The sequence below is a fragment of the Pygocentrus nattereri genome, chromosome 24 (genome assembly GCF_015220715.1).
Source record: "Pygocentrus nattereri isolate fPygNat1 chromosome 24, fPygNat1.pri, whole genome shotgun sequence".
NCBI lineage: Eukaryota > Metazoa > Chordata > Actinopteri > Characiformes > Serrasalmidae > Pygocentrus > Pygocentrus nattereri.
Genome location: NC_051234.1, coordinates 21,817,998 through 21,834,711, shown reverse-complemented (window position 1 = coordinate 21,834,711; position 16,714 = coordinate 21,817,998). Strand labels below are relative to the sequence as shown.

Genomic DNA, 16,714 nt, shown 5'->3' with positions numbered 1-16,714 from the left:
TGCAGTCTGAATCCCAAGCTGGCATTAGACTGAACAAAGCCTCATACAATGCTGAGAAAACATGAACAAACAAAACAGGGGCATCATAAGCAGTCCAACAAAACAGCTGAAATGTTCCAGCTATTACCCAAAGTGCACCATTGACTATAAAAGCAATGAACAACACCAGCAAGACATCTGTACTGTAATGAGCTCCACACTGAATGCTTTCTAATGTAGAACTAAGAAGAACAGTGCAATTACAGCACAATGCAGCAATCTCAGCCTTACAGAAAATGATTGAGGTTTTGATGAACAAGTGTTATACTGAAGCTCTGACTCAAAGGACTCCAATGAGACACAGTGTAAAAAGCACTCAGGCCTACCAAACTGCAGGACATTTACTAGGAAGTGGCAATTTTAAAAATAATGGTTTAATTATTCAGGTGCTAGGATTGCCAGTTGCACTTGTGGGAGAGATTTTGCATCCTGTTTACAGCGCCAAGTGCAAACATGCAATATGGGTGCAAAAATGTCAAGGAACTCAAGAATTTAGCTGTAGAGCAACATTCACACATCATTTAGATCCACCTACCTTGTAACTATACTTACTGGTTATTTTATCAGAAACACCTACACTATATTTCCAAAAGTGTTCTCTTATCTGCCTCCACATGCATATGAAAATGAGTGACATCCCATTCTTAATCCAGTGGGCTTAATATGATGTCGCCTCACCCTTTGCAGCTATAACAGCTTCAACTCTTCTGGGAAGGCTTTCCACAAGGTTTAGGCGTGTGTTTAAAGACATTTTTGTCAATTCTTCCAGAAGGGCATTTGTGAGGTCAGAATTGATGTTGGACGAGAAGGCCTGGCTCACAGTCTCCGCTCTAATTCATCCTAAAAGATGCTCTATCAGGTTCGGGTCAGGACTCTGTCATGTTGGAACAGGAAGGGGCCATCCCCAAACTGTTCCCACAAAGTTGGGAGCAATTGTCCAAAATCTCTTGGTTTGCTGAAGCATTAAGTGTTCCTTTCACTGGAACTAAGGGGCCAGGCCCAACTCCTGAAAAACTACCCCACACCATAATCCCCCCTCCACCAAACTTTACACTTGGCACAATACAGTCAGAGAAGTACTGCTCTCCTGGCAACTGCCAAACCCAGACTCATCCATTGGATTGCCAGACAAAGAAGTGCAATTTGTCACTCAAGGGAACACATCTCCACTGCTCTAGAGTCCAGTGGCGGCACTTTACACCACTGCATTCAACGCTTTGCATTGCGCTTGGTGATGTAAGGGTTCGACGCAGCTGCTTGGCCATGGAAACCCATTCCATGAAGCTCTCTACGCTGTTCTTGAGTCCATCTGAAGGCCACATGAAATTTGGAGGTCTGTAGTGATTTACACTGCAGAAAGTTGGCGACCACTGTGCACTATGCGCCTCAGCATACCTGCTGTCATTCCCAACTGCTTCTACTTGGTCATAATACCAGTGACAGTTGACTGTGGAATATTTAGTATTAATGAAATTTCATGGCTGGACTTGTTGCACTGGTGGTGTCCTATCACGGTAACATGCTGGAATTCACTGAGCTCCTGAGAGCGACCCATTCTTTCACAAATGTTTGTAGAGGCAGTCTGCATGCCCAGGTGCTTGGATTTATACACCTGTGGCCATGGAAGTGATTGGAACACCTAAATTCAATGATTTGGATGGGTGTGTGAATACCTTTGGAAATAGAGTGTATCATAGAGGTCCATTAAATGTGTTTACACATACAGACAGTAGCCCATCTGTTGCGGCACTATTTAGCAGGGTATGCATGTTTAACCCTCAGAAGTTTCAGCCCAGTTGTGCCTGTTTTTAACATTAACTGCAATGCCCTCCACAAATATTATCAAACATGAGCAAAACAGGATGTAAAAAACATCCTAATACTTTGGAGCTTTCAATCAAAATATGAACAAAATGAAACCTTTATTTGATAGAAAGAAAAAATCAAATCTTGTCCTTAAATAAATATTTGTCAGATCTATATGCTCCACAATTGTGCACCCCTTCATTAATTACTTTGTGCAGCCTCCCATTGCACATAACAGCTCAGTGTCCTCTTCTATAATGCTTAAAGAGAATGGAGAACACATGGAGATCCTTCAGATTCTGAGCTCCATGTTTGCAAACTCTCCTCTTCAACTCATCCCATAGGTTTAATAAGGGGTTTATGACAAGGGCCTGGGATGACCATGGTAAACTTTGATTCTGTGGTCAGTGATCCACTTTTGTGTTGATTTTGAGATGTATTTTGAATTTATGTCCTGCTTAAAGATCCAAACTAGTTTAAACTTCCTGGTTGAGGCAGTCAGGTTTTGATTTAATATCTGCTGATACTTGATGGAGTCTTTGATACCATGTATCTGCATACATTGCCCAGGGCCTTTAGAAGAAAAACAGCCCCACACTATCAGAGATCCACCACCATGCTTCACAGTGGGGATGATATACTTTTCTTCATGGCTATTTTTGTGTCTATGCCAAATTGAGCTGTAGTGTTTGTTGCCAAAAAGCTCTAATTTGATCTCATCTGACCACAGAATACAGTCTCACTGAAAGTTCCAGTAATGTCTGGCAAACTGTACAAACTTGACTTTGATAGTGCTTGACAGCAGAGACTTTCTTCTGGCAAGCCCCCCAAACAACTTGTGGTTATGTAGGTATCTGATTGTAGTTTGAGTGAGGTTAGGACCAAGCAAATGTCTGCAGTTACCCAGCTGTGATCCTTGGAGATTTCCAGGTAACTTCTTAATTATAGTTCTGATTTTGAAAATAGACATTTTCATCTGCTGAGTTTCTTTTCATAGCCATTCGCTGATTGTTGTGCCAACATTTTGTTGCATATCTTTGCTGTTTTCTCTGGTCTTTCTCATAATGATGGATGAAGAATTTGGTCAGTGTGTCACTTCATATTTATTTCCCAGGGAAACAAAAAATCACAACTGTCCATTTAAGTGTTACCAATTGCTCATGTGAACTTTAAAAGATAAAACATGAAAGGGAAGATACTTCAGTTAGATTTCATTCATAAGAATTCCTAGGGGTGGCAAATTGTGGCACACATATATTTGAGAAAAAAAATCTTATGTTAAGATTTTATTTCAATCATTGGACTTCAAATAAGGTAAAATAATCTTTTTGTTAAAATTTTAAAAGAAACAATAGAAAGGCATACGCTAAAAGATTGATGATCTTTACAGACTGTTTGGCTCATTTATACACACACACACACACACACACATACATATATATATATATATATATACATATATATATATATATATATATATATATATATATATAAAACCAAAAACAACATTTATTAAAACATTGCATCTCTAAAATGGTAGCTTTAGAGGAGAAGGAAAACATCTTCACTATGAATGGAGTTAATGAGTTAATGGAAGAACAAGAAATTTTGGACCATTTCTATTAGCTCATTCATCATGAAAAAAACTGACACGGCGTAAACAGACCCAGCTGTTATTTTCAAACAGTCGAAAGAAGGCAAAACTGGACGCACTCAAGTCAAGCACTGACTGACTTGCGACTCGATCTGCCTCTGAATGACACGTGGCTCAACTCAAGACTTATGACTTCAAAAAAAAAAGAACAAAACGGGTTAAATTGGGATCGCCAACATTCATGTGGGTATGTAATTGTAAAACGAATAACATCATTCATTTCTAACCTTAGTGTGTGACCTTGCCTGTCAGTTTTGCTCACAGTCATTAACAGTCACTACTGCAATGCTGTTCTCCTGAAGCTCACAGCAGCATCAGGTTAGATACAGCTTCAGATAATGAGCCTTCAGTATGGTGGACAGAATGAGGTGGGTTAAATGAAATAAAAGGATAGCTAGCTAGCATCCTTGTTATATAAACTACAGACCAACCAACTGTATCAAGTTGTTTAGCCTTTACTGCATGTAATGCATCAGTTCTGTCTTTCAGACTGAAGGTTCTTCCGTAATGAAAGGCTTGTTATCTGAAATTGTGCTGAACTTGACAGGTTATTAGTGGTATACTTTAATACAGCACAATGGCTGCAGCTAATAACAAGGCTAAACTAAAATTCTTTACCAAAGGCTCGAGACTGGACGGGAACCTCAGAACTCTAGACTCGACTAAGATTTGCATGAATTGCTGGCAACATGTCCCACTTATCAAGCAAATATATATACAATATATACACATTTGGTGTTTCTGATAAAAGGGCCAGCGACTATAGGTACACATAAGTTGGCCACTCAGTGTATGTTGCACCCGTGAGAACAGTTGCAATGGGAATAAATCTGAATTACTGAGACTCACTCGTGAATCTGAGCAGCGTAGCACTCCATCTCTTTCACCACGGTGGTCAGTTTGGTGAGGAGTTTGTTGTAAGCGTCCACAGTCAGCAGGTCCTCCTCCCTCAGCAAGAAGCGCAGGCCGTGTCCCTCTGTCCGGCCCAGACTGTGACCCGACGGAGCCGCCATACTGCCGATACAGTGCTGGACATACACCATGGGATTCAGCTTACCTGAAATAAATGTTTTTTTTTTTTTCAAATGTGGTAAATTCGGTAAATAAACAGTAATTGTGTACTAAAACGCGCAGAAGTGTGTTCACTGTAAAGGATGTGTTAACTCACTTTCACTTGACACTTGACCAGGAGTGTCCAACTATGTAAACAATGTAATTATATTTAAATATCATAGCAAAACAACAGCACTAAGTGAAGACTTCTGTGAATTTAAATGTGCTCTTGGTGTATATTTCACTGGATTATGAACCGTCCAGAAGCATCTGCTAAAAGAGAACAAACAGCCTAAAAATCTCATGAGGTACTCATAAGTCATAACTCACCCTGCTCTGCGCTGCAGGTGCCTTTCTCCAAAGTGGAGTTCTTCCTGTTGTCCAGCTGGACCCCGAAGGCGCTGCCCAGCGATGTGGTGGTTTTGGGGTAGGACACCTCCATCACATTAATGTGGCAGTTGGTGGGGCAGAAATCGCTACTGTGGAGTGGAGACACCTTGGTCTTGGCCTGCTTAAACGTGGGCCAGGCTCTGTTCTTTAGCACCCGTGAAAACTGAGGACAGAAAATGGAGTTTGGCGTAAATCAGGGGTTCAAAACTATGGTCCTGCAGTATGCTCTCAGTGGCTTCGGCAGCCCACAGAAATCTACCTATCACATGTGTTTAAAAAGGTATATATAGGTATATATACATATATATGTGTGTGTATATATAAGCAATAGAACACAAGAGAGAGTGTGTTATCACAATTAGGTCACCGTAGATCATCACAGCCATGATGTTATACATGATAACACACAACCTCAAATGTTCTACTGTTTTTATACAACAGTTAAATAAATAAAGTAAGAAATGAATAAATTGTGAGTGTGAATATTAGCAGTTCCCATCATCTGACTACTATTTTATTCTGTAATTGTACCTTTTTTGCATTCTGATTACATAACACTGTTGGATGTATTCCATTACTCTTTAGCCCTAGTTCAAAACTACAAAGAGTCTGAATGGTTGCTGCTGAGACGTAAAACAAGGTTAACTTTAGAGGCTTGTAAATGAATTGATTAGTTAGACCAGTTGTGTTAGAGCAAGAAAAACACCAAATTACACAGGTAATTCAGGACCAGGGATGAAATTTCCCTGCATTTCCTTTCTGTACATTAGAAAAACCCCATCAGCAAGATGCTGTCTGCTTTAGCATTTAGCATTATCACTAGTCCTGTGTTATTTACTGGTAGATAGCTGGGGGCAGGTGTGAAAGCAGCACCTGCATGCAGTGCTGCTGACTCTGACAGAGATTCCTGCTGATTACACCCACACTTCATCCATCAACAGCACTCCAGCTGCTAGACTGCATGCTCATTCACGCTCTATAGCACTATAACCCCACTGTACACCACCCCTGCACCTCCAATCATGGCCTTTAGACAAACATCAGCACTCGTGAGCCCTGACAAACACAAGGAACATGTACACCTTATAAGAAAAATATATTCATCAGCCAGCCAAGCAGCCCATCATTTCACCATCACAATTTATTCCCCACCCTAACTTGATGCAATACGCTAGAACGGTTGCTTGAGTTGCCTCCATTGCTCCATTTTCTAATCCCTGTTCCACACTTACACGTCAGAGATATAGAGATACCTCGCTCTATATGGTCCATTCTTCAGATATGTAGTTTAGGTCTTGAATGTATGAACAAGACCCTACATACGTTACTTCATGAATTCTATTTAAACAAATTGAAACAAAAAACTAGATAAATGTTCTGCACCACGCAGGTTTTTTTGGAAGGTGTAGGCTTGAAGCAACAGCCCAACCTAGAAATGTGCTGAGGGTAAACAAATGTACGTCCTTTTAACATGCTCTTCTTTATCACATGCACAGCAAAACAGACATGAGACTACCTGCACTCTTAAAAAAGTTGGTTCTTCAAGGGTGTTTTTTTGAAAGAAAATGTTTTTTATAGAACCATTAACACTCGAAGAACCCTTTGCATGATTAAAGGGTTCTTTGCATGGTGAAAGCGTTCTTCAGATTGAGGTAGAATGTGTGGTAGATGTTTCCATATAGAATCTTTTTTAAAAAGGGTTCCCCATGGTGCCAAAAAGGGTTCCACCATTGTTAAACCCAAAGAACCCTTTTTTGACAGTATAGAGAACCCTAACGCTCTGGCTTTCTGAAAAGCTGCTCCACACTCCAGCAAAAAGTTAAACTACTCCTAACCTCTCATGTGCTCTGCCTGCTATAACTGCAGTGTCTCTGCTATATTGCAGAAAACTGTTTATTATACTTTTTAGTTACTTGAAGATCTGAACAGATGAATATGCTTTTTAGTGACTGTTGACTATTTATAGTACCTTTGTAAGACTAACTTTTAAGCCCTCCTCCAATGTCATCGTCCATCGCCCAACCCTATGTATGTAACAGTGAGTCATGCAGTGTCAGAAACCACTTATTCAAGTCTATTTGAGATCATTTAACAACGCAACATGGTTTGAGGCATGCAGTATACACAATGCTACAATACACAGTGGTGGACATGAGCTTCCAGTATGCGTTGGATACATCTGCCTCATAGTTTCAATGCAAAACCAAAGAAGCAAATGTCAGACACCAAACATGTCTCGGCTGATCTATTACATTTGGGTTAAGGTAGAAATTTGTACGTTTGGTTTTCCTCCAAACTATTGCTTCAGTCTAGAGAGAAACTGTGCTATACAGCAGAATTACAGAACAACAGATCCGGGAGTTCATACGTGATGCTTTTACCTCTACATGCTATTGTGTTTACTTCAGAAAACTCACTCTAATACTCTGGAAAACGACTTTTGGATGATGTGTTTATTTTTGAGATCCACGCAAACGGAACCAGATTTACTCTGCGGCTGGAAAGGCAACCCGTGCTTTAAACTTCTCAGGCAGTCCTCAGGCAACAGCGTGGATGTAGAGCGATACAACATGTACAGTGTCTCCACTGGTCAAAGGTTTGGGGACACTCACCTTTTCAAAAAGTTTGAAAGATGTAATATATATTTATATAGGGGTGGGGAGAAAATCAATTCTTAGATGCATCGCGATGCGGATGATGGATGATTCTGAATCAATTCACAAATGTCAAAAATCGATTTTCTACCTTTTTTTTTTCATTGATAACATAACGTTGACAGAATGCAAAAGGCAGAACTGTGCAAAGGGTGGTGCCCAGACAGTCCGTGGCAGCACACTACATTAAAAGCTAGTGCAGGGGTCGCAACCCAAATGTTAATCATTAAGTCATTTTGTCTTTTCAACAAAAAAACAAACCACCTTGGGAGCCACAGCGTTTTAAGTCCATTTTACCATCTTGGTTGTACGTGTCTCGGCATGTGCTAATGTGCTAGTACAGGCTAAAAATATAATACTAACAAAAACGCGGACTTAATTTGCTCTGCTTTATTCTTTAGCTAGTTTACTGTAAAATGCCTCTCAATGTTCTACATTTTACAAGGCTGAAGTCGCTTCTCATTAAATGGTGCCTGAGGTGCCAGAATGTAACTGCTGCACCGTTTAAGGTGGAATGTGTAAATTCAAACAAGCTGGTGAATGAGAAGCAACTCTGGGTTCACGTTTTTAGTGTTTAACAGTTCCTCGTTGCAGATTAAACGCATCAGGAAAACTGGAGTGATTATAAACATATATTCGTCTCCAAATTATGGATATTCATCTCAAATCTTTCTCTTTGCCTTTTCGTTAGCTACTTGCTAGGTGAACGAGTGGTTATATGCCACATTAACTCCAGCGTTTAAGACCATTTACTGTTAAAACTCTGGTCAGTAAAACAGCCGCAGTTTGCCAACCCTTGAGCTAGCGCATGGAAGTATGGGAGGCAAATCCTGCCAAAAAGGAAATGAAAATGAAAACAATAAAATGTAAATGCAAACTGTCACTATTGGCCCCTCACAGTCCCCTCCATGTGTTTGTGTAGTGTTTTGGTTTAGCCTGCATGTTCTTTGTTTTGGTTTCCTAGTCCGGCCCCTTGTTTTGTGACTCTGCCCCTGATTGTTTCCACCTGTCCCTCATCATCCCTGTTGTTTTTAAGCCCTGTGTTTGCCCTTTCTCTTTGCTGGTCTTTGTTTTTTGTAATGTTTGGATGTTTGGTTGTGCTTGTTTGATTCTGGTTTGTCTGTCATGTCTGACTTTAGATCTCTCCGTGTTGACCATCTGACTTTGGAATGTTATGACCCTGATTTTGGATTTGTCCACAATAAATGTTGCTTATCTCTGCACGTGCATCCGCAACCTTGCTCCCCGTTACATAAACGTCTTTTGCCATTTCTTTTTCCAAACATCTGCGCAAATATCCTGCCAAAATTGAAAATGAAATGAAGTACCTTCATTTGCAATTTAATTTTCCACATGAGCACGAGCCGTTTGTGACAAAAATAAAAATAAATTGAAAACGCCTATTTCTCATTTCATTTTAGTCATTATTCTGGTTTTTCACGGCCAAATCTAAAATGAAAAAGCTAACTGACTTTGGCTTTTCTTCATGAAACGCAGAATATGTGTCAAAACTAAAATCAAAATGCAGTTTACTTTCTTATTTCCTTTTCATAGAAATCTGCAAATCTGACAAAATTAAAATGAAAATGCAAAACGGATAAATCAACAGCAAAGTGACAGCTCGTGATTACATTTTCGTTGTGGATGCGCTTTAACTGTCAGAATGAAAAGGCAAATGAAAACGAACACCAGCGCCTCCTGCTGGAGATTCACTTTTCATTTTCCTGTTTTCTATTTCTTTTTCTAACTGACTAACATGCAAAATATATGTTAATTAGCACTAGGCAGGGCTACGGGGTACATTTTCGGACATCTTCAGCCATCCGTGTCAGACTCGCCATCATTCCTCAAGATAAAAGACTTCGAGTCTCCAGAAAAACCACCGTCATGACTCAGGTCTGGTGAAACTGAACATCAGACCAAATGCCATCAGAACAAACGGCCTCAGAGAAAAGGTATCAGACCAAACAGCCTCAGGGAAAAGGTATCAGACCAAACACAAGCCTGGTCGAGCACAGACTGGTTCATATGACTTAGAAAACTATAGTTTATATCTCGATATAAATGCTAGTGTAACATTTTCAATTTTGGCAGGATATTTGTGCATATGTTTGGAAAAAGAAATGGCAAAAAGAGGTTTGCATTTACATTTTATTGTTTTCATTTCATTTCCTTTTTGGCAGATTTGCCTCCCATGTGGAAGCACTTTGGCTTCTATGGAGCTGAAGGGGAAACCATATTTCGTTTTCCATCCGGTTGTACTGGCTGCCAACCAGAGTACCATTGAGCAAGCGATGTCAAAGCTTCCACCCAACTCAGATAGGACGCAGTGAACTAGTGAACAACAAACGCTGCCACAACTTTTATTGAAAAGGATTTTCGTCCATTCTCATTGAGAAACAGGGCTTTCGCTCTATGTTGCACCCTTAGGAGCTGAGATCTTATTTCACCGTAATTGCGCATTTTATTGCAGATGAGTGGCAGCAGCGTCTCATGTGCTCCAAACATGCGCAGTAAATGAGAGCATGTCACAATGTGTAACAATAATGTTGGAAAGGAAAACTGTCAAATCATTATTTAGGCAAAATCTGCTGCGTTAAAGATAAATACACCCAAGGGATTACAGCTGCTTTATACTAACAACATCTTTAGAAATATATTTCTTACCATATCCTACATTTTCCCTGTATTTTATTTCTTTCTTGAGGTCACAATGCACTGTTGTGTGGGTCAATGTAGCAAAAACAGTCCATTCATTTTTACACAAACATTTTGAAACCACTCTTTATCATATAGAACTGAACATGCTGTTTTTCATATTGTGGCTTTACGACTGATATATATATATATATATATATATATATATATATATATATATATATATATATATATATATATATATATATATATATATATATGTGCTCTGTTCTGATTGGCTGTCCTGTATATTGTCTCATGCAGAAAGAAAGCTGAAGCACACCCTATAACTTCACTGTGAAGGGGATGGCTACAATACAGCAGGTTTAAAAGGAGGATAACTGAAAAAACATGTCGAACTTTAAATGGAAGAACATTCAATGATCACTCAAAACGGTGAAAAGGTGTGCCCAAACTTTTGACTTTTAACAGTGTACACCATCCCCTAAAGCAGTTGATGCGTTTTCCGCTCCCACTATGGACATGAATCCCATCCCTGCCAACTCTTGTCATTATTTAACCCGCTCTCAAAGGCTGTGGTTAACTGGTGTTAAAGCCAGCCCATAGATGAGCTACAGCTGTTCCAGACATTAGCACTGTCCCAACTCTGACCTTCAGCGGCTGGCCTTGACACACGGAAAACCTCCCCTCATCCTAGGCCCAGAACGCTGGAGAAGGGGAAGTTATGTAAGGGCACTGGATGTTCAGCGCTATTTATAACTAGTGAAGCAATAGCTAATTAATCCAATGCAGAGGAGGAGGATGTCGAGGCAGATTACACAGAGAAAAGGAAAGAGAAAACAGTCGCAAATGCTTGCAATATTTCCCTTTTCTGTTTCCAAACATGAACAGCTGGGAGGAATAAGTAAGTGCGTTTCGCACTGAGGCTCTGCTGGGGTTCAAAAAGGACAAACACAGATGGTTGTAGCAGGGTGTGCACTGGACATTACTGAGGCAATGCGGATTCTCAAGCCAGTAATAGACTGAACATAACAAAAAGTAAACAAACAAAATATTGCTATTGTAACCAGCTTCTTCCACTTATAACTCCTCTATTTCATGTGTAGATTATGTTTACATGAGCATTAAAAGCTCTTTATATATGTAGATGAGCTCTGTTCTGACTGGCTGCCCTGTATTGTGCAGCATTTGAAATGCAGTCTGGGCTGAAATATGGAAGGGACTGTCAGAGGGACAGGACAAAAACCTTGGCCACTCTTTCTGGATTTGTGCATCCTCTGGAATGCTGCAGTTATACATATTCTTCAGAACAGACAACAGCACATCTTCCACCTCAATAACTCTACAGACCTTCTACTGGAACAACACTCCATATCTCCAGAGTCTGGTAACAGGTGGGGCAAAACTGTTTTAGGCTGAGTAGGAGATCATATATAATTTTCTTCATGTTTGTGACATCACAAGCATAACAAAATTAAAGTGGCATAGTTTAACCCTTTTTTAAAGTGTTTATATTGTGTTTAATGATTTTTTTGCAGTTGTATGACCGTTTGACATGGAGAAAGCTGCAGTTTGCTGCAAGTTGCTCTGTATTTTATCATGGTGTGGCCATCTTTGTGGAAAGGGTGGTCAAGCCTCACTGTTCACCCCTCATTGCTCACTAGCTGCTCAACAATATTTCACACAAAGAGGGACACATAGTTCATCTGATACCACAGCTACAAAGAAAAAATATATATTAATTGAAAACATTTGCTGCTGGTGGAATGATCACTTACAAAAAAGTTATTTTTTTCATATGGGCCCTTAGAAAAGTGCACCACTTGCTACAAAAGCCAGGAACACCCTCAGTAAGGCATTTGTGTTGTAATGAGTTTCAGACTTTACCAAGTATTAATCCATAGCAGGTGGTAAATCATACATATACAAGTTCAAGCAAACCTTCTAATCACTCCATGCTAATGCTAAAGGAAGCGTTTCAGCTACAAGTGCATACCTTCCTGTAGTTGGTGATGCGACGGTTGATGTGCTCCAATCTCTCACTGCACATGGAGCTGATCCTGTTCTGCAGGTCCTCTGGGACGAGCTCCGTGCTGGAGTTTATCCGGCTACACGTCTGCACCAAAGCCTCATCATTCTTTGCCAGAGCCTCCAGAATCTGAAAACAGAGGGCAAAATGAAGCACACAGTGAATCACACCAGACCTGCTATCTGTGACTGTTACAGTGCATTGCAATATTTTTATATATTTCAACTTACTCTTAGTAAGCACTCTTATCTTCTTCTGGTCAGTCTCATGTTATAAATTAATATCAGTCACATAATGGTCTGTGCAAAAGTCAGAGACCAGCCTTCATTTCAAAACAGACATTACATACGCGTTTTTCACTTTTAGGGGATTTCTGAGGGAATTAGGTGTAAGATATTCCACTTGCATAAGGAAGAAGAAAGTCTAAATAAAATAAGGGGAAAAAGCAGGAGTTTTCAGTGTCAATGTCAATGTCAAATTTATTCATAAAGCACATTTAAAAACAACGTCAGTTGGCCAAAGTGCTGTACAAAGCGCAATAATAATATGGAATAATATAAATAAAATCTAAACAATAAAATCACACAATAAATACAGACTAATGTAAAAAAGAGTAATTAAAAACAACTCAATGAAAAAAAGAAATTACACATAGAATAAAAGAAGAAAACTGTATTTCAAAGCTGTATTTCAAAAAAATGGTTACAAGCTGGAGAAAATGGGACTCCTAACAACCACCCGCAAGACCTGGTAGACCACCAAAACTGTCCTCATGTGATAATCAGCACTTAAAGCTTTCACCTTTGAGAGCTCCACTGTGAAAAGACAACTCAACACTATGAGTCTGAAAGGGTGTGTGGCTGATAAGCAGCCCTCAATGAGAAAAGGAAATAGACAAAAAAAAGTTGCTGGTGTTCTCAGAACAATGAACAGATGGCGCCAGAGTCCAGATCTCAACATCACTGAATGGGCTTGCAGAAAATGCAACCAACTTCTAAGACTGAACGTTAAAGGAAGCAAGTCTCCAGTAAAGAATCAATGATGTAATAAAGGCAAAAATCTGATTATATTTAGTTGTTGAGTCTACTGTGTTATTTTCAGTCAAATATGTATTCTGCCTTTTCTGACGCTTAAAATGAATAACTTGTACTTAACAGCCATTGTGACTGAAATGATGAGAAATGATGAGTGGTCTCTGACTTTTGCACAGTACTGTGTGTAGAACTGTTTAGCTCTTAAGTCATGTATTAATATGAGTATGAATGCTGTGTGATTATTCAGGGTTACACAACATTAACAATATACCTGTGTTGTTATATCTGAGAACAGCACGTTTTCACCATACCTGTGTCGTTCCACTGACCATTCGTTGCTAGGTAACAACAATAAGTAATTTACTCTAAGATGCTGTGATTATTTTCATGGTGGAATAAATAAAGATTAAAACCATTTAAATACAGTCATAGTGGCTTTTTTTTCTTTACCTCTTTCTTCACCTTCTTTCTAAAGAATAAAAAGGGCACCTTGCATGAATCCATAGAACAACCACTTTAGGTTCCCTAAAGAACCTTTCCATTTTTAAAGTTACAGGTTACACGTTACAGGTCTGAATGTTTATATATAATGTTGATAATAGTAAAATTGGAAGTAGTAAAGTTTGCTTTGGGGTCCGTTTTGTCATACAACACCTTGCATGGACCTCTCAACCTTCTTAAAAAAGGCTAAATCTTATCTGAAAACTATCAAAAAACAAGATTTCACCCCATAGTTAATGTATCCATAACCATTTCATCTCATAGGATCCTGTAAGGGAGCTTTTACAATCATTAAATGTTTAGGACGTCTGGCTCTCTTCATCAATACAGTGAATTTGAGTCTCTGCATTTGTGTGTGCATTTCATATCAAACCACTCTGAATGACTTTCTTTACATCCTCAGCATTTAATAATAAAGTCATTTGGAAAAATCAGTCAAATTGCCCTTTTACGGGTTTACGACAGTCATCATTATAACTCAGGCAGTACGGTAGCAGAGCTGTAAAGTGAATGGACTCCTCCAGATGTGTGGGAGATATAGGCCATAGTAGGATATATGGGCCTTTAGAGCCTGAGGGTTTTCCTCACAGGCTCAAAGGGAGGAGAGAGGGAAATTTAAGAGTGATCTGGCTCCGCAGCTTCAGCTAATAATCCAGCCGACAGCGCGGGAGATATTAAACTTCATCCAGAGCGAAGTTTCTCTGAGGAAAAGCGAGTGTGTCCTGGGCAGATGTCAGCAATAAGGTGGAAAGTGCTGGCAGTTTAAGAAGCAGCACAAAAGACTTGCTTAATATCCAAAAAACTTCTCCCAAAGTTTTGACTTCTTTAGCAGTTTGGAAAAGAACTTAAACAGTGGCAGAAAACGAAATATCTCACAATGGCATATATGTGATACTGCAATCATCATCCTTTCACTTTAATCCTTAGAAGTCACAGTTATTACCAGTTTGAAAAGTTGTTGTGTGTCTTGTATTTCAGGAAGAAACAACATCCTTTTACATTTTCACCATGTTTTTTGTTATTTCATACCAAAACTAAGATAAAAATGAGAAGCATAGACCCAAACCTGTCACAGCGAATATAAACATGATAGAAATTCAGCTTTACATATTTATATATTTTATGTATAAATATGTATATTATTATATATTATATATATATATATATATATATAATTTTTTTAGATGTTATTATAAATAAAAATGACATACATAACTATATACACTATAAAAGTACATACATTGTACATTAAAATAATGATTAAATAATTCAACAATGTATATTAATATGCAGCTTACACTAATCACTATTTCAATCAATTATTGCATGCTGTATATTACGTAGATTGAAATGAAAAATTACACACTAGAAGGCTTTATGAAGATATTTCTCTTAATTTATTTATTTATCTCAGGCAATATAATTACATACAGTCGTATGCAAAATTGGGTTGTATATTTGCTGATTTTAACATATTACAAAATAAAATGTTTAATCTTTTATTATTTTTAAAATATTTTATTTTTAATTTTATATTTTTATTTCTATTTCTATTTACAATATATTTATTCCAATAGATTAATAAATAATACAAATTATGCATTACATTAAGCAGGAAATGTCATAGTTTTTTTTTCGTTTGTTTCCTGCCCATGCTATGTGAAGCGACCTTGGGTTTGTGAAAGGCGCTATATAAATGTAATTTATTATTATTATTATTATTATATTTAAGTGTGTTCTCTGTAGAGGCTTTGCATACAACTGTAATATACTACAATACAAATTATGATAATATGAAATATATAATGTTACATATTTATAATGTTATACAGCTTCACGATGAAATAATCTATAGCTCAACATTCTCATATAAACAGCTCATGTAAAACTGCTTAATGTTTCAAAGTTTATTTATCCTTATTTGAAACTTGAATATTTGCATTATATTAGAATAAAATTGTCTGCAACAACATCTGCATGATTTTATACTACTAAATATCATCTTATCCTTTTGAACTAAGTAATTTGATAACTATATTATATAGTTATGCAGCAACATCACTTTAACATCTACAATTCTAAGTTCTGAGTTGTGACTCCCTCTGGGGAGACTCACCCTCCTTTATTACACACACCTGCACTTTGCTCTGAGGACTAATTATGAATGCTACATATACCCCATTGTTCTCCCTATGTGCCTGCGAAGTTTCTGTGCTGTAAGCCCTGAGCTGTCGTTATCCTTGTATTGCCTTCCTGACCTTCATTCTTCTGGTTAAAATGGATCTGCTTTGATATTGCCTGCTTATGTTTAGATCCCTGCCTGTACAGACTGTGAGTACAGGACTGGCCTAAATAAAGCCACTTTGCATTTGTAACCTGCCTCTTTTCTCTTACTCTTTCAGCCCCTACGTTACACAAAAGATGGTTCAAGGGCAGAAAAGACACAAATATGAGCTACAAACTTTAGCGAGTGACTTTCATTTAAATTACTCCAGTAAATGCTTCAGAGTCAAAACAACGTGAAATGAGCCACTGTTCCATACTTTAATAAAAGTCACTGTATATACAGCCTCATTACATGAGATTTTAGATTAAAACAGCTTTTGTCACAGCAGGCTGCACTCTGTTTACAATGTGTTTACTGAGTATTAATCTACAGCAGCTTGCATATAAACCTTCCATTAGCACAGCACGAGTTTAAACACGCACACTCTATACAGGCTGGTCTCACCTGGATGCATTTAAATTATGTGCAGAGAAAAGCCATTCTTTTAGTGTTTATGGTACTGTGACTCAACTCAACCACAAAAGCTAAAAGACTGCAAAAGTGCATTTGCTAATGCTAATATTTGCATCTTCCTCTTCCTTCCCAGCTGCGTGATTTGCAGTTTATTTA

At 38.4% G+C, this 16,714-nt stretch overlaps 1 protein-coding gene across 2 annotated transcripts in view; it reads right to left on the bottom strand.

The window, feature by feature from the left end:
* Positions 1–16,714, bottom strand: part of prex2 (phosphatidylinositol-3,4,5-trisphosphate-dependent Rac exchange factor 2) — a 240,000-nt gene that overhangs the window by 92,459 nt on the left and 130,827 nt on the right. For both annotated transcript variants that reach the window (XM_037534146.1, XM_037534147.1), the window contains exons 23-25: positions 12,251–12,412; positions 4,883–5,105; positions 4,349–4,556 (exon numbers count right to left, since the gene is read on the bottom strand). In XM_037534146.1, coding sequence (XP_037390043.1) covers positions 4,349–4,556; positions 4,883–5,105; positions 12,251–12,412 — 593 coding nt within the window. The remainder of the gene's footprint in view (positions 1–4,348; positions 4,557–4,882; positions 5,106–12,250; positions 12,413–16,714) is intronic.